Genomic DNA, 19,457 nt, shown 5'->3' with positions numbered 1-19,457 from the left:
TACATTGAGCTGTGAAGATGCAGGCACTGAGCAGGTGAAGAGCCAGCTGGTTTCATCAAGGTATGCAGGAAAATGGGTAGGTAGGGAAACAATTTGAGAATGTATGCAAAGAAGTGATAATCATTGAATCTGCTATTTAGCTAAGTAAGGAGGGTAAAGATGGCATGAGAGGAGCACTGATAAGTGTGGCAGCATCAATACATAGATGGATAGTACCAGTGGGCTGAAGGATTACTAGAGTTGGGGTACTAGAGGAAATGGGCTGAGAGATAGAACCTAGTGTTGCAGAGTAAAATACAAGAAAATTGAGATTATGAAGGGTTTAAAAGTTACTGGTAATGACAAGTTTAAGGGTGTGAACATGGGAGTTAGGTTCTCACTGGAGAGGGACTGAATGATAATGGTGATCATGATGATGATGGTAACTATTACTTCCAGCACTATCTTTTCTATTACAACAAAGTGTCCATGTTGGAATCCATAATGTCCTCCCATTTTGTAGAGAAAGTACTAAAGCTTCGAGGGATAGATAACACGCTTCAGGAGATACTAGAAACAGGACATTCCTAGGCCTATCTGACTTCAAAGTTATACTTTTCTCTCTGTGTTTTTTTTAGTGACATAGGAAGTTCATACTACCATGACTGGTCCTTTTCAATAATAGAAAGATATACTTCTATTGGCATGAGAACTAATTATGCCTTCACAAGTCTGACCATATTCTATTTCAAGAAAACATAGGCCAAATTCATGAACATATGTTACAAGAAAAAAAAAGTGATGTAATTAGAAATTTTAGTCAACTATAAATATACAAATAACAATAAAGTAAGAAAATTTCAAACTAGTACAAATCTACTCTCCTTCCAATTTTGTATTCTTTTGACAGTGATGCCATAATGGATTTGATGGAATATATGGCTGATGCACATTACCCCAACCTGGAGAGCAGGAAAGAAAAGGATATGGTTCTCATATCACTAAAACTGAAAAGTGAACAGAAATATGAGCATGAAAGTCAGAGAGACCAAGGTATGAGTCCCATTTTCTTGAAAGATTAACATGCTATCTTATTCTCAGTAAATTCACAATTCAACAACCCCAATATGGGTGAATTGATAAGGAATATATGTTAAATACCTTTGTTTTCATTTATATCTAGATCTACCATTCATGCATTTATCTAAAGTTTGATTCTGTTAAAATTTTGGTCTAATTCATTTTTTTATTGGGGTCATAAACTCTATTGGCTTATCATTGTCATATTATAAAATTTCCCTTTTTCAGGCTGTCTTGGGCCACATTTCCTTCTCTCGCACCACAATTCCAATATTATGGAATTTAGTTACAACTATTCACATAATCCATACCCTTCAGGACTTCATATTGTTTTATTATCTCCCTTTTTAGGCTTGGTATTTCCACCCTATAAAGACAAAATCTGATTTGTCTGTCTTGATAGAAGAGGTATTCTCTATTTCAAAAACAAATACAGGCTCACAAATATGTGTTTCTGATCCTTTTAGCTTCTCTGTTTTGAATTTTCTCTGGCCGCATTATGTTACCAAGTACGGTGCTCACTTTGTGTGCAGCCATTCACAGCAAAAGATGATGGCACACAACTTCTCTGCAATTGGGAAGGACTTCGCGCCTCATGCATCCCACATGTCCCTTGTTGTCTGTTTGTCCCAAACAACAAGGGACAAAGAAAAGTTTGTTCCAGACAACAAGGGACAAAGAAATTGAGAAACTTTAAAAAGTTTCTCAATCTCTAGATCCATGTCCACTCTGGAAGATGACAGAAATCTGCAACATTGAGAAAGAACTCTGTTTCAAAAACAGTTTCTTTAGCCCAGAAGTCAGATTAGCAACTGTCTGTTATTTCTGCCACATGGATTTCACAACTGTCATTTCCACAGCACATACCATTGCATCTTTCCACTAATGTCATAACAGCTTACAACCAATGAGATAAAATCTCAAATACTTTTACTTTACTCTGATTTTTTTTTCTCCTGATTAATAGGACTAAAAGTTTGCTCTAAATGTTTTTGGTCTCTACATGATTCTTCTTCATCAACATAAGTCATGGACCTGAACATTGTGTCACTTGGTAGGTGTCTGGAAAAATTAAAAGAAACTCCAAATCACTAACACACACATAATGTTTCTCCTTTCATTATCTGGCTTTCACTCATGTTCTTATTCACAGATCCTTTTCGCTCATCATCTGAAGAGAACAGATGAATCCAAAGTAGATCAAAGTTCTATTTCTTGGGTTTATTCCTATTCAGCTTTCGGGAAATGTACACTCATTACTGGGGTGCTGAGAAAATATATAGGTTGCTTCCATTTAGTCCTTCAGATGAATCTTTAATCCAATCACTGATTGCATGGGTGGTGAGGCCAAAGAAGAATGGCATGAATCAAAAACATGCTATGACCATCAAACATTCCTAGGGAGTACAGAGCACATCCTAAGGAGAACAGTGTAAGGCTAGAGAGCACTGCTTCCAAAATCTATCAAAGCTCCCACAGAAGCTGCCCAAAGCTTTCCACTTAATGCCCCCCTAGTGACTAGAAAGATTCTAAGTGTAATTATTATTACTTTAATAGCTTGAGAAATTTATATTACTCTAGTAAGAACTTCAGTAAAATTGAGGGTGATAATCAATATGCATCACTGTAATCATAAACATTAATGTAAATTAGCCTTGTGATTGTGAAGGCTTATTGCATTCTTAAAAACAACAGATAAAACAATTATAATAAAAATGTTGGGTAACTCCAAATCTTTTCATACAGCACAAGAAACAGTAACTCTATCACAGAAAGTCTATAGGTACGGTCAATCCTCATTATCCTTGGGTTCCATATTTTTGAACCTGCGTACTCACTAAAATGTATTTGTAACCCCCAAATCAATGGTTGCAGTGTTTTCACTGTCATCCACAGAGATGTGCAGACTGGGGACAAACTGGAACCAGCAGCTACACATGTTCCCAGCTGAGGTCAAAGAAGGTGACACTCTGCCATCTTTTTCCAGCTCTCATACTATAAACAAGTGTCTCCCTATTTAGTGCCACATTTTCCACACTTTTGTACTTTTTAATAGTGATTTTGAAATGGCCTTCAAGCATAGTGCTGAAGTGCTGGCTAGTGTTCTTAAGTGCAAGAAGACTGTGATGTGCCTTACAGAGAAAATATATATGTTATATATTTTTCTTTCAGGCATGAGTTATAATGCTGTTTGTCATGAGTTCCATGTTAATGAATCAACAATACACATTAAATAAGGTGTCTTTAAACAGAAATGCACATAAAACAAAGTTATGTATTGATCGATTGATGAAACTGTGACCAGCGGCTCGTAGGAACCTAACCCTGTATTTCTCTTAGGAGTGGGAGCTCAGTAATCAGTACGTCAGTGTCCATGTCCATTTCATAGAACATAACTAACTAATTGGCATAATGAGAATCAACTGTATCTTAGCACATTCGGATTATGAATATGTTCTTCAAATAGAACAAAAGCAGGGAGAGTACTCAGAGTTGTGATCTTGGTATCCTAGATGCCCATCTTCTGATCTCTTCTGTCTATGGACACAAAATATGTTGCCCAGGATCATTTCAGTGGACTTTTAGGCCATCAACCACATCTCTCTCCATCTTGCCCTCATGTATTAATCACATTCACCTCCTTTGCTACTAGAACTCTCTATAACTCTTCCCCTTTAGGGATTTCATTTATAGTATTTCTTCTGCTTTGAATACTTCCCTTCCTTTGATTAATGCTGTATCCTCACTCCCAAGTTCAGCTCAAGAAACATTTCCTGATCACAGCTTTCAGATGTTTCCTTTTTATATAGTTTCATGACAACTACTATGTTTATTTACTCATGTGTATCATAACTGTTATTAGAGGAAGGTGAAAATATCTATTTCATATTCTGTAAGCATATCTGGTGTCTGATGGCTTGGTGTGGCTTTCCAGTGCCAAGCCACTACTTTGCACATGGTAGATGCTCAATGTACATCTGTAGGATAAATTAATGAATGAAATTGTATAAGGTTTAGCCCCCAATTATGACACTGGATTACCTACACATCCCCACCTCTGATGATCACAAACAAATACTGTGCATAATTGGTATTTCTGCCACAATTGGGGCTCTCATCTTAGGGTCAGATCCATGAATCACACATCTGCATATGTAATTCTAACTGGCTAAGCAAATTCTTGCTCAAGGACAGCCATCTAGATTAATTGTTTAAAAATCTCTCTGGAATAGATCAATTACTCTGACAAATTCACTATTTTTGTAAGAAATAAAGAAAAAAGTATTCAAAGGGTATTTCCAATTTTCTAACATAATTTGTCAAACTTAAGTCACTCACAGCACATGAAAATATGAAATTTAATTTTTATAATGTCCTTTTAAAATAGTTAATTGAAAAAGAACTGTTGCTTATTCCCAATCCTAATATATATATTGTTTGAGGGGGCAGAGAACGGCTCCTTCTTTTGAAGGAAACATTCATAGAAATAGTTTGCAAATTAACCAATATAGTTCAGGAAAGTATTTCATGCTAGACCTCACTAGGACCTTTTAGAAATTTAACCCACATATATCTATCATAGATCCTTTCTAGTTAGTTAAAGAAGAAAGCATTCAACAAGGACATGAAAAGTAACTCACAGAATATAAGGGAGGATCAAAAAAAAAAAAAAAAAAGCAAGCTTGGATGCTGCCATGGCAAAATACAATAGACTGGGTGGCAACAAAAACAGGAATTTATTTCTCCCAGTTCTGGAGACTGGAAGTCCAAAGTCAAGGTGCCAGCCAACTTGATTCCTGATGAGAGCTCTCCTCCTGGCTTGCAGACCAGTTGCCGCTTTGCTGTGTCCTCAAATGGCCTTTCTTTGGTGTGTGGGCATGGAGAGAAAGAGATCTGTCTCTTCCTCTTCTTATAAGGCCACCAATCCTTCTGGAGTAGGACCTTACACTTATGACCTCATTTAACCTTAATGACCTCCTAAAAGCCCTATCTTCAAACAGTGATATTGAGGGTTAGGATTTCAACTATGAATATGCGGAGAAGACACAAGTCAGCACAGCCTAAATCACACTATAAAATGGATTGCTCCAGAGTAGGCATACCAACTGCTGCCACCAATGACCACAGACCCTACAGCCTATACCACAAATCCCACTGACTCTCAACACTGACACTATTTTTGCGTTGCTTTTGGATCATGGACTATCTGCAACCATGTCATCTGAATGTGTTCTCTGGGGCATCTGTTTCTTCACGTCAGTGGTTTCTGACTCAAACCTGGCCTTGCTACACTGGGTTAATGGGTCCTGGGTACTCTAGGTGAAAGGAATTCTATGAAAGTAAATTTCTGGCTTTTTACCTGGGGATGCAGGAAATCACGAAGTTGGGAATCCCCTATTTACAGGAAGGATTTTTAGAGATATATGATGGCCCCAAAGAATGATCTATGTCCATTTCACCACCTGAGTAGTAGGAGGCATAGGGGAGATGCCACAGCAAATATGAGTAAAGGCCATAGTATTCTTTTAGAACTGATTATTGACCTATTTATTTCTTGCTTCACCCTCTGTTTCCAAACCTTATTGGCACAGGTTGCTCTAGTCAGATTTACTATCTTGCGTGAACCTAATCTGCAGTTTCATTCTATAATGGTTAATATCAAGATCAACACAGGAACACAGGAACAACTACCATGAATCAAATACTAAAAATTCCTAAGCATGGAACTCAGTACTTTCTATACATTATAATCGTTTATTCATGGCAACGACCCTGACCAGTGGATACCATATGTACAAATACAAACATTTTTTTCGTTTGCAATTTTACAGATGGGGAAACTGAGGATCCAGGGTCAAATGCGTGGCCCAAACAACAAAGTGGCCAAGTCCACATTTCATATCTGTTATCTTGGAGCTCATTATTTTAATGGCAATGTTCTTCTGCCTTTCACGGGGCTATTAAGCCATTAATAAACCCTCCGGAGATCCCAGGACTTTGCAGATCGATGATCCACTCAAGGGGCCAACTCTTGTCAGGTACAGTTGAGTCCTCCGGTTGGCTACTAAATATTATATTTCATTAGACAATCTGGTATAAGCATTTTGACATATACCTAGATAGCCACTTAGCTATAGAGAAATTATCTAATTGTAAAGTTACTCATGAGTGATTAGTAAAAGCAACAAGTGGTTTTATTCTTGGGAAATCATATATTACTCTATGGTTTTTTTTGCGGTACGCGGGCCTCTCACTGTTGTGGCCTCTCCCGTTGCGGAGCACAGGCTCCGGACGCGCAGGCTCAGCGGCCATGGCTCACGGGCCCAGCCACTCTGCAGCATGTGGGATCTTCCCAGACCGGGGCACGAACCCGTGTCCCCTGCATCGGCAGGTGGACTCTCAACCACTGCGCCACCAGGGAAGCCCTATTACTCTATTTTTAAAAGAGTAGTGAGCAGTTATTGTTTTGTCTCTTCAAAAGCCTTCCTTCCTCTGGGAAGAGTGTCATCCTTCCTTTGGGGAACTGCTCCTTTCCTACACCAAATGCAGAGTTCCACTCAGCCTGCCAATGTTAGCTCCTCATTCATCCACTGCCTGCAGGGGCAGATGAAAGGAGGACAGACCCTAGCAGTCTTCCCTAGAATTTGTCTAAGTATAATCTAGGGAAGAGAGGCAATCTCTCTCATGTCAAATTTGAGACTGAAATATGAGATGGAGAAGCCGGTAATCATCTTCCTTGTGTCAGGGGGAGGATACCGAAGCAGATAGACAAGGCTACCCCACCAGTAGCAGCAGAGGGGAGAGAACAATGTGATGGACAGATGGAAATCACCTGTGCTAGTCGACCTGGAAGACTCTGGTACCCAAGTCCTTCCTCTGACCTGTATGCAGGAATGTTTTCTCTTTAGACCTTAGGGGGTTTGAATAGGGGTTCTGTCATTTGCAACCAAAACACATCTGCATAAAATATGTAATGAGAAAATAGTGTATTTTAGAGAAATTTTAAGCCAAAAATCAGGAAAGATATTCTTATTCTTGCCAGGCCATAAATTAGTAAGTAGGTTCTTTTTGTAAGTCCGTAAGTAAAATGTTCACTGTCTAAAGCACACATATCAAAAGGGATTTCAGTAAAGTTTCTTAAATTTTCTCTGTTGAAAATAACCTTTAGTAATAATCCAGTAGTATGTGGACTGGATTAGCAGCCTTCTGTAGCGAAAGTATTTCCTTGAATAGTCTCAAAGGCCTAAGCATACTTGGGATCTGCCCTTGATTCCTGCCTCCTCCATCCCTGCCTTGAGAGGGACAAAGAAAGTTCCATGGGCATTATTTGATCCCTATTTCTGTGCCTTGAAGTGCCTGCCTCTCACTTGTACTCCCATGAAAAATGGCAATGGGATTTCCACTTACAACTCCTTTTTCATTTGAGGTACTGAAGGCTTCCTCTTCTCTAACAGAGATCTGAAAAAGTAGCATATGTACAGACCTTCTCATGACATAATATAAGCTCAATGACTAAGGACATCCCATAGTCTGTTCTAGTCCTTACTTAAAATTTACATAATTTATACTGTAGTTACACAACAATCTAAGCCTTCATGTTTGTACTGATCAGTATAATCTAGGTTTTATTCCACATAAAAAAACTGCAGAAGCTTAATAAAAAGTTCTTTCTTACTCATTCAAAGTATAAAGTGGACCAAGGATCTTCCCCTTGTAGCCACATCATATGAAATAAGGTTGTGGGGAAAAAGGAAAAGGAAGATCCATGCCAGCTGGAACTGCCTTGTCCAGGTGTCCAGGGATGACAAACATCCTTCCACTCACATTTCATTGGTCAGAACTAGTCACTTGGGGACTTCCCTGGTGGTCCAGTGGTAAGGAATCTGCCTTCCAATGCAGGGGACGCGGGTTCTATCCCTGGTCAGGGAACTAAGATCCTACCTGCCACGGGGCAACTAAGCCCACGTGCCTCAACTAGAGAGCCCACGTGCCACAAATTACAGAGCCCATGCACTCTGGAAACGGCGTGCCACAACTACAGAGCCCACGCTCCACAACTAGAGAGAAAACCTGCAGGCCACAACTAGAGAGAAGCCTGTGTGCCATAATGAAGAACCCTTCCGCCACAAGGAAAGATCCCGCATGCCACAGTGAAGATCCTGCATGCCGCAACTAAGACCCAATGCAGCCAAAAATAAAATAAAATAAATAAATAAAAGGGAAGCTGGGAAATATTCAAGAGCACATGGAAATTTTGTGAGCAAAATGGTTTCTGCCACACTGGACCATATTTCCTAGGAAAACCTTAGCAATATCTACATTCATGGATGAAAAAATAACCCACCATGGTATAGGTATAAGAAGAACACAACCTGCTTGCACAGGGCTGTCCAAGTGTACCTGGTACTTTGGGTACTCTGGGTTTTGTCAAGCTAAGCTGAAAGTCCTAGGTATCTTAGTTGCAAGGTTAGAATGAACTTCTTTTCTATCTTAATTGCTGCTAAGATACAGCACTATATGACTTATTTTCATAGTCTCCTTCATTCTGCAAACATATTTAGAGCACAGAGCAAAATAATATAGTGAGCTTATTTAGGCTTTAAAAAGAATAGAGGGGCTTCCCTGGTGGCGCAGTGGTTGAGAGTCCACCTGCCGATGCAAGGGACGTGGGTTCGTGCCCCGGTCCGGGAAGATCCCACATTCCACGGAGAGGCTGGGCCCGTGAGCCATGGCCACTGAGTCTGCGCGTCCGGAGCCTGTGCTCCACAATGGGAGAGGCCACAACAGTGACAGGCCCGCGTACCAAAAAAAAAAAAAAAAAAAAAGAATAGAAAAATACACATTATATACTATGGCCACCAACCTCCTATGCCTAAAACCTTTTGCTTGTTGGCCTCCAGTAAAATAAGCTCAGTGGTCTGATGCTTGGTCCCTTGGGTATAGTAGTCCATCATAAAACCATCACCCTTCCTTTAGCACAATTGGCAGTTACTGCTCACATAAAACAGAAGAGTGGGGCTTCCCTGGTGGCGCAGTGGTTGAGAATCTGCCTGCCAATTCAGGGGACACGGGTTCGAGCCCTGGTCTGGGAAGATCCCACATGCCGCAGAGCAACTAGGCCCGTGAGCCACAACTACTGAGCCTGCGCGTCTGGAGCTTGTGCTCCGCAACAAGAGAGGCCACGACAGTGAGAGGCCCGCGCACCGTGATGAAGAGTGGCCCCCGCTTGCCACAACTAGAGAAAGCCCTTGCACAGAAACAAAGACCCAACAAGCCAAAAATAAAAATTTAAAAATTTAAAAAATTAAAAAACAGAAGAGTAAGTTGCCATGGAGACAAAGCCAACTCTCCACTTTAGAATGGCTGTTTCTTCCAAGTCATAACAGATATTACCAGAAAAATAACATGAGGTACTCACAGAGACTGGCAGCACCAAATCTGTGTTCTGTCATTGAGTAGCTAACCATGTTCACATTATCTTTTGATATAGTAACAAAGACACACATTGCACTAAAAGATAATCCAACATAATCACTGTTTACAAAATAAATCCTTATATCTGTCTAAACAATGTGGAAACTTTAAATCGTAATATGTTTTCTACCTCTAATTAGTGCTTTATTAATGGGGTGACCACTTTCCTTGACCTATTTGCTGAAATTCGTTAGAGCTTCAGGAGACCATATGGATGGCCAGATGGGGTACTATAATTTAATGCCATTATTCTAAGGATGAAGTAAAGGGTAAACATAATTTGCATTCTTTTCCATCCTTCCTGCATGCCTTTTATTAGTTTCATTTTTAATTCAGACATAAGAAGGGAAGATAATACCTTGCTACCAAGGCCCAAATGCCAACTAATTATTACAAGAGACTCCGGCCCCGACATCACAGGCCAAGCCTCTGAACATACTCCGTCTTACCCAGTGACCCCACCATGGTGATTAATAGGTTGAGTGCTAAGCCCTAATGAGTGTCAGATCTTAGATGTTCTCTAGGCTAATGTAATTAGCACTATGTTGAACACAATATTTCAGTTACTTGGTAGAGAGACTCATTATACTTCATAGTAAACTATATGCCTTTTTGCTTTACATCTTTGAATTTATTTCATAATCATCAGCCTAAAAGACCTCTATAAGTAGAGATTTTTCAAATATTAGAGAAAAATTTAAATACAATATTTTTAAATCAAATATTGATTTGCTCTTACAACAGTTCAGAGATACTTGTTGAAATGTAAGTTTCTGGACTCTACCAACAGAAATTCGCATAAAAAAGGGTTTGGGATAAGACCCAGAACTATGCATTTTTAATAACAGACCGATGATTCAGAAGCAAAAAATCTGTGGACCATACTTGGAAAAGCACTGCCACTTTAGTAACAGGACCAAGGTCTGTATCTTAGATTAATTGAGTCTATCAGACTTTTCGTTTTAAATAGTTACTATGTAACTATAACAGTAACTATAATAGTAAATATAGTTACTAAGCCTCCTTTTAGAGCCAGCCTGGGAGTGGAAGAATGTCATATGATCATGGTACGTCTATAAATACAACCTGTTTGCATCGGATGGGGAATGATTATTGGGGTATCAAGCTATCTGAGACTTGCTCTATGTTATTTTATTTCTTCCTCTAGAAACCCTGAATTTCCCAGGAAGCCTGCCCCTGCCTCTCGGTAGGGCAGTATAAGAGTTCTGACCAATGGAAGGTGTACAGAAATATCGTTTAACCCTTCCAGGCCTGGCCCTAAAATATCCCAGATGATGTTCCATGCTATCTGTGTTCATTCTCTGTCCAGTTGGATGGAGTACATTTAGGGAAGACTACAAAGCCTTAGGTGATGGCACAGCCATTAGATAAAACATTACTTGAGCAAGAAAAAAGCTTGAATTCCCTTAAGACCCTGGGACTTTGAGGTTGTTTGATTAAAACTAATAAAGTCAATTGAGACTTGACTTAATTAAAAAATTACATAAATTTTTGTGTTGCTTATAAGTTAGTCAATGATCAGCTCAACTGAAAATTATTAATGTATGGAACCCAAAATCCAAATTCAAGAGACTTACACAAATTCACTAGAGGAATCTGTCTCAGTTATATTTAAGAAGGGGGAAAAATGACATATTTTAACATTAGCACATTTTGGAGCTCAGGACTTTCTGCCTTGCTTTAGCAAAACATTATTAAGGAACAGCTGACCCATGGGATAGAGGAATAAGACCAGCATATAGTATCTACTGTTTCTACAGTCATCAGAGATAACACAGGTACAACCTTTAAAGCAACTGTCCAGTGGAGAATCTCAGAAAGTGTTTTAAAAGCAAAGGTTTTCATTGACATATCCAAAGAGCACTTTAAAGTTACCTTTTGGTACTGGAACAGAAATGCATCAATTTAACCTAACCAAAAAGGTAATGGAGACATACAGTGGATTAATGTAAAATCACTGACATACAGAAAGTAGAAAATACCCACTAACACACACACACACACACACACACACACACATGCAGGATTATTTGGGGATCTAATTTTTACCTTGGTAGTACAATAAAAAGACAATACCCTAAAGAATAATTATTATGTCACTAAACAAATGACCTTGGTGGGGCAGTACCTAAATCAGGTTTGTGGAAGGCCTTGCACAGACCTGGGTCCGTCACTTACTTTATGGAGGTAAGATAAAGGCAAAAGAGCAGAGTGATTACATGTGTGGGGTCTCAGTTTCTATCTGCCACTAATGAGCTGCTTGACCTGGGAAAAGTACTTTATCTTTCTATCTCCTCGGCTATAGAATGGAAAGAAGTAATTCTTATTTCACAGAAGGTTAAAAGAATCAGGTCATATGACACATAGCAAGCATTTAGAGAGGACTTAGCTGAAAGTAAATATGAACATGTGTTAGGTATTATTCCTAACGGTATATCCCCATCACTATGAACCATATTATCCTCACCTGTAAAGTAAGACATTGAAAGATGATTTGTATAATTTCTTTAAGTGCTTATATTCTGAGTGTATATCTGTATCTTAAAGTCAAATATCCAGTTGAAAATGAAAACCCTAAAATCTAAATATTTTAAGTAATGACTAAAAAAAATCTGTAGACAGTCTTGTCTGCTGTTAGGATTGATTTCAAGCAGATAGGTGACATAGCAATGAACTAATAATTCCAAAAATTTTTAACAGTCAGAAGTCATATGGTACTTATTTATTCATTATCCCTTATGAATCATATCCTCATTTGAACATGGAATGTAATAAGATAATCGTCAGGCAACCATTTAAATTAAAAATGTCATATTTAATAAGTACTACAGAGATAAGGAATTATTGTATTCACACGAACTTGAATGGATCCAGAATGTACATGATAACACTCTATTTTGCAACTTAAAGTGAATTACTTTCTAGGCTTATAGATTGTCAGCAACTTGAGTTTATTTTTCATTCAGAAAAAAGCAACTGTAGCAATATTAGGAAATGATACTACCATTATAGTATAGACTCTATTCCAAATTAAATGGAAAGGTGTCACCCTTGAAAATTCCATAATTTAGTAAATCTTAGTTTGTTCAAAGACATCCTCATTCAAATAAATACTCTAGTAAGACTCAGAATGAAGTGAATAGTTTAAGATGTTGAATTACTAAAATCACTAAAACTTCAGTCCTAATTATACTTCTGGTTGGTTTTAAGTGAGGATAATATGAAAACAGGGCTTTAATGTACCAAGGCACTACATGTAAAATACTGTGGCATGGAGCAATTGCTTTCTTAAACCAGAATTATATTTAGTCCAAAGAACCTTACCTCCTGCGTACATAACAGCTAGCATTGTGGATGATATCCATGCTATTTCACTGTAGGTAGCATTGAATATTAGCTGAATTTCTTTGAAGAAAACTGTGACAGCTTTGGGAAATGCATATGAAAATCCAATGGAGATAAAAGCTGCTCCAACCACTACCCAGCCCCATCCTCCATCAGGAGGTGGATGCAGCGGTGGGGAGCCTGCTGGGGGTGGCATTTCCACTCCTCTATTTGGAATTCAAGTAACCTGCATTAAAAAAATAAAATAACAGTTTAAGCCATATTTCCATTTTCATAAATCACTCTTGGTAGTTATCAAAATAATATTATTATAATATTTTTATTCTATTAACTACAACTATGTAATTTTTTCATAAATATTTTTTAATACTCTGGTACTCAGAAAGTTATCAGAAAATTAAACAAAAAATTGGAGTGAGGTATGTAACTTTGTTATGGGTTAAAAATTGAAAGCATTTTGTTTATGGAAACAACAGTTACTCAAAGAGAAGTTAAGAATTCAGATTATACTAAAGTACCAACCAAAAACAAAAGCTATCTCAATCTGATTTCTAAGATAAATGGAGCTGTCATCACTTAGAATAATTTCTTAATACAAAACATTTAAGATTTTCTATACAAAGGTTAAAAGGACGTTATATTACATCTGATGAATTTCACAGAATTAAATAGTAAGCATATTTTAGAATTTTTCCACTTAAAAAAAATTATTTATTTATTTATTTTTGGCTGCGTTGGGTCTTCGTTGCTGCGTGCAGGCTTTCTCTAGTTGTGGTGGGTGGGGGCTACTCTTCGTTGCGGTGCGCAGGCTTCTCATTGCGGTGGCTTCTCTTGTTGTGGAGTGTGGGCTCTAGGGGCACGGGCTTCAGTAGTTGTGGCACGTGGGCTCAGTAGTTGTGGCTCGTGGGCTCTAGAGCTCAGGCTCGGTAGTTGTGGCACACGGGCTTAGTTGCTCCGCGGCATGTGGGATCTTCCTGGACCAGGGCTCAAACCCATGTCCCCTGTATTGGCAACAGGATTCTTTTTTTTTTTTTTTTTTTTCTTTTTGCGGTATGCGGGCCTCTCACTGTTGTGGCCTCTCCCGTTGCGGAGCACAGGCTCCGGATGCGCAGGCCCAGCGGCCATGGCTCACGGGCCCAGCCGCTCCGCGGCATATGGGATCCTCCCAGACCGGGGCACGAACCCGTATCCCCTGCATCGGCAGGCGGACTCTCAACCACTGCGCCACCAGGGAGGCCCGGCAAGAGGATTCTTAACCACTGAGCCATGAGGGAAGTCCTCCACTTTTAATAATTGACAATACTTAAAGACATTTTAGCATAGATCTATTTTCTAAAATTATAGGATTAGAAATTGTGTGATTCTAATGAATTAATTTTAATGCACTTCCAAAACTGGTGATACCTATCATTTTATGAATGATACATTTTATGATTTCTTCATAGCAATGATATGCTCCCAATCAAATGGATGGTATGTTATTTTTATTCAAAGAAAGGGACTTTCTTTTTGGATATGCCTAGGAACACTTAACTGCTAGCTTTATGGTATAGAGCACCCACTCTCTTGTGGAAGAAATGATCACATATAGCTTAATACAACTGAAATTAAATTTTAAAAATCTTGGTTCCTTAACATCAATGTTTCTTTGTAGAGCGATGCTGCTTGCTTGGCCTTTAGCTGTAATCACCAATATTTCTCAGCACCTTCCTTTTACTACTCTCATTCCATTTGTGAATATTTTTCAATTGGAATGTAGAGGAAAAAGGAAACACTTGTCTATTGGTAAGACAATATAGAAAATAAGCAAATAAAAGCTAAATTTGCCACTAATTCAGGAAACCTACCAAAAAAACTAAACAGGTATCTATGAACAGACACAGAGGTTTAATTTTTGTTTGATGTCAAACTGTATCTAAGATATTTTTGGTGATCTTCTATACGCACCTTCCAGATTTTGAGTGAAAACATTCTTTAAAGTTTTCTAATTTGTCCATAGTTCTACCCAAGGACTTTGCCTTCAGAAACTCATATAGGCAAAATGATAAAAATGAAACTTAAAATAGGTAGAGCACTGTTTCCCTAGAATAAATACTATGATGGTGAGTATTAGAATGGAAGTAATAACAATATGGACAACTATCACCTTCACTCTTTTTCTGAATGTTAATTTTGGCAAATATACTTAAGCCTTTTTAACATAATATTTTACAGTATTTCATAGGTGGAGGGAAATCGATATAATCTGCAATTAACAGATAACAGGGCTGAAGATTAAAATGCTTATTTTGTGAGTCAGGCATATCTGCAAGGAAGTTCTCAGACATTCAGATTTAATCACATTTTTTTTCTTGAGTTTTTTTCAGCTCTATTGAGGTATAATTGACAAATAAATGTGTAATATATTTAATGTGTAACATGATTTGATATACATGTACATTTTGAAAGGATTCCCACAATCAAGTTAATCAATACATCTATCACCCCATATATTTACTTTTTTTGGTATGAACACTTTATATTCTACTTTCTTAGCAAATCTCAATTATACAGCACAATATTATCAACTATAGTTACCATATTACACATTAGATCCTGAGAACTTATTCATCTTATAACTGAAAGTTTGTACACTTTTACCATCCCCTCTCCATCTCTACAGTGTTATTATGTAGAATTTGTCTTTCTCTGTCTAGCTTATTTCACTTAGCATAATGCTCTCCAGTTTCATCCATGTTGTGCCAAATGGCAGGATTTCATCATTTTTTAAAGCTGAATAATATTTCACTGTGTGTGTGTGTGTGTGTGTGTGTGTGTGTACATTTCTTTGTCCATTCAGCTGTCAATGGACACTTAGTTTGTTTCCATATCTTGGCTACTGTGAGTAATGCTTCAGTGAACAGGCAAATACAGATATCTCTTCGAGATAATGATTCCCTTTCCTTTGTATATGTACCCAGAAGTAGAACTGCTCAATCATATGGTAGTTCTATTTTTAATTTTTTTTTCTTTTTTTTATTTAACAAATTTAATCAGTTATACATATACATATGTTCCCATATCCCCTCCCTTTTGCATCTCCCTCCCGCCCTCCCTATCCCACCCCTCCAGGCAGTCACAAAGCACCGAGCTGATCTCCTGTGCTATGTGGCTGCTTCCCACTAGCTATCTACATTACATTTGGTAGTGTATATATGTCCATGCCACTCTTTCGCTTTGTCACAGCTTACCCTTCCCCCTCCCCATATCCTCAAGTCCATTCTCTAGTAGATCTGTGTCTTTATTCCTATCATACCCCTATGTTCTTCATGACATTTTTTTTCTTAAATTCCATATATATGTGTCAGCATACAGTATTTGTCTTTCTCTTTCTGACTTACTTCACTCTGTATGACAGACACTAGGTCCATCCACCTCATTACAAATAGCTCAATTTCGTTTCTTTTTATGGCTGAGTAATATTCCATAGTATATATGTGCTACATCTTCTTTATCCATTCATCCAATGATGGACACTTAGGTTGCTTCCATCTCTGGGCTATTGTAAATAGGGCTGCTATGAACATTTTGGTACATGACTCTTTTTGAATTATGGTTTTCTCAGGGTATATGCCCAGTAGTGGGATTGCTGGGTCATATGGTAGTTCTATTTGTAGTTTTTTAAGGAACCTCCATACCATTCTCCATAATGGCTGTACCAATTCACATTCCAACCAGCAGTGCAAGAGTGTTCCCTTTTTTCCACACCCTCTCCAGCATTTATTGTTTCTAGATTTTTTGATGATGGCCATTCTGACTGGTGTGAGATGATATCTCATTGTAGTTTTGATTTGCATTTCTCTAATGAGTAAAGATGTTGAGCATCCTTTCATGTGTTTGTTGGCAGTCTGTATATCTTCTGTGGAGAAATGTCTATTTAGGTCTTCTGCCCATTTTTGGATTGGGTTGTTTGTTTTTTTGTTATTGAGCTGCATGAGCTGCTTATAAATTTTGGAGATTAATCCTTTGTCAGTTGCTTCATTTGTAAATATTTTCTCCGATTCTGAGGGTTGTCTTTTGGTCTTGTTTATGGTTTCCTTTGCTGTGCAAAAGCTTTGAAGTTTCATTAGGTCCCATGTGTTTATTTTTGTCTTTATTTCCATTTCTCTAGGGGGTGGGTCCAAAAGGATCTTGCTGTGATTTATGTCATAGAGTGTTCTGCCTATGTTTTCCTCTAAGAGTTTGATAGTGTCTGGCCTTACATTTAGGTCTTTAATCCATTTTGAGCTTATTTTTGTGTATGGTGTTAGGGAGTGATCTAAACTCATACTTTTACATGTCCCTGTCCAGTTTTCCCAGCACCACTTATTGAAGAGACTGTCCTTTCTCCACTGTACATTCCTGCCTCCTTTATCAAAGATAAGGTGACCATATGTCCGTGGGTTTAACTCTGGGCTTTCTATCCTGTTCCATTGATCTATCTTTCTGTTTTTGTACCATACTGTCTTGATTACTGTAGCTTTGTAGTATAGTCTGAAGTCAGGGAGCCTGATTCCTCCAGCTCCATTTTTCGTTCTCAAGATTGCTTTGGCTATTCGGGGTCTTTTGTGTTTCCATACAAATTGCGAAATTTTTTGTTCTAGTTCTGTGAAAAATGCCAGTGGTAGTTTGATAGGGATTGCATTGAATCTGTAGATTGCTTTGGGTACTATAGTCATTTTCACAATGTTGATTCTTCCAATCCAAGAACATGGTACATCTCTCCATCTATTTGTATCATCTTTAATTTCTTTCATCAGTGTCTTATAATTTTCTGCATACAGGTCTTTTGTCTCCTTAGGTAGGTTTATTCCTAGATATTTTATTCTTTTTGTTGCAATGGTAAATGGGAGTGTTTCCTTGATTTCACTTTCAGATTTTTCATCATTAGTATATAGGAATGCCAGAGATTTCTGTGCATTAATTTTGTATCCTGCTACTTTACCAAATTCATTGATTAGCTCTAGTAGTTTTCTGGTAGCATCTTTAGGATTCTCTATGTATAGTATCATGTCATCTGCAAACAGTGACAGTTTTACTTCTTCTTTTCTGATTTGGATTCCTTTTATTTCCTTTTCTTCTCTGATTGCTGTGGCTAAAACTTCCAAAACTATGTTGAATAAGAGTGGTGAGAGTGGGCAACCTTGTCTTGTTCCTGATCTTAGCGGAAATGGTTTCAGTTTTTCACCATTGAGGATGATGCTGGCTGTGGGTTTGTCATATATGGCCTTTATTATGTTGAGGAAAGATCCCTCTATGCCTACTTTCTGCAGGGTTTTTATCATAAATGGGTGTTGAATTTTGTCAAAAGCTTTCTCTGCATCTATTGAGATGATCATATGGTTTTTCTCCTTCAGTTTGTTGATACGGTGTATCACGTTGACTGATTTGCGTATATTGAAGAATCCTTGCATTCCTGGAATAAACCCCACTTGATCATGGTGCATGATCCCTTTAATGTGCTGTTGGATTCTGTTTGCTAGTATTTTGTTGAGGATTTTTGCATCTATGTTCATCAGTGATATTGGCCTGTAGTTTTCTTTCTTTGTGACATCCTTGTCTGGTTTTGGTATCAAGGTGATGGTGGCCTCGTAGAATGAGTTTGGGGGTGCTCCTCCCTCTGCTATATTTTGGAAGAGTTTGAGAAGGATAGGTGTTAGCTCTTCTCTAAATGCTTGATAGAATTCACCTGTGAAGCCATCTGGTCCTGGGCTTTTGTTTGTTGGAAGATTTTTTATCACAGTTTCAATTTCAGTACTTGTGATTGGTCTGTTCATATTTTCTATTTCTTCCTGATTCAGTCTTGGCAGGTTGTGCATTTCTAAGAATTTGTCTATTTCTTCCACGTTGTCCTTTTTATTGGCATAGAGTTGCTTGTAATAATCTCTCATGATCTTTTGTATTTCTGCAGTGCCAGTTGTTACTTCTCCTTTTTCATTTCTAATTCTATTAATTTGAGTCTTCTCCCTTTTTTTCTTGATGAGTCTGGCTAATGGTTTATCAATTTTGTTTATCTTCTCCAAGAACCAGCTTTTAGTTTTATTGATCTTTGCTATCGTTTCCTTCATTTCTTTTTCATTTATTTCCGATTTGATTTTTATGATTTCTTTCCTTCTGCTAACTTTGGGATGTTTTTGTTCTCCTTTCTCTAATTGCTTTAGGTGCAAGGTTAGGTTGTTTATTCGAGATGTTTCCTGTTTCTTAAGGTAGGATTGTATTGCTCTAAACTTCCCTCTTAGAACTTCTTTTGCTGCATCCCATAGGTTTTGGGTCGTCGTGTCTCCATTGTCATTTGTTTCTAGGTATTTTTTAATTTCCTCTTTGATTTCTTCAGTGATCACTTCGTTATTAAGTAGTATATTGTTTAGCCTCCATGTGTTTGTATTTTTTACAGCTCTTTTCCTGTAATTGATATCTAGTCTCATAGCATTGTGGTCAGAAAAGATACTTGATACAATTTCAATTTTCTTAAATTTACCAAGGCTTGATTTGTGACCCAAGATATGATCTATCCTGGAGAATGTTCCATGAGCACTTGA

The 19,457-nt window shown here is 38.0% G+C and overlaps 1 protein-coding gene across 8 annotated transcripts in view; it reads right to left on the bottom strand.

Annotated features, from left to right (window-relative positions):
• Positions 1-19,457, bottom strand: part of SLC16A7 (solute carrier family 16 member 7) — a 175,820-nt gene that overhangs the window by 47,156 nt on the left and 109,207 nt on the right. For all 8 annotated transcript variants that reach the window (XM_082635771.1, XM_082635775.1, XM_082635777.1 and 5 more), the window contains one exon: positions 12,880-13,126. In XM_082635771.1, the coding sequence (XP_082491897.1) occupies positions 12,880-13,096 (217 nt within the window). In that variant the 5' untranslated portion in view covers positions 13,097-13,126. The remainder of the gene's footprint in view (positions 1-12,879; positions 13,127-19,457) is intronic.

This window comes from Mesoplodon mirus (genome assembly GCF_964341445.2).
Source record: "Mesoplodon mirus genome assembly, chromosome: 11".
NCBI lineage: Eukaryota > Metazoa > Chordata > Mammalia > Artiodactyla > Ziphiidae > Mesoplodon > Mesoplodon mirus.
Note: the sequence above shows the minus strand (reverse complement) of the source record. Positions and strands in the feature narration are given on the sequence as shown.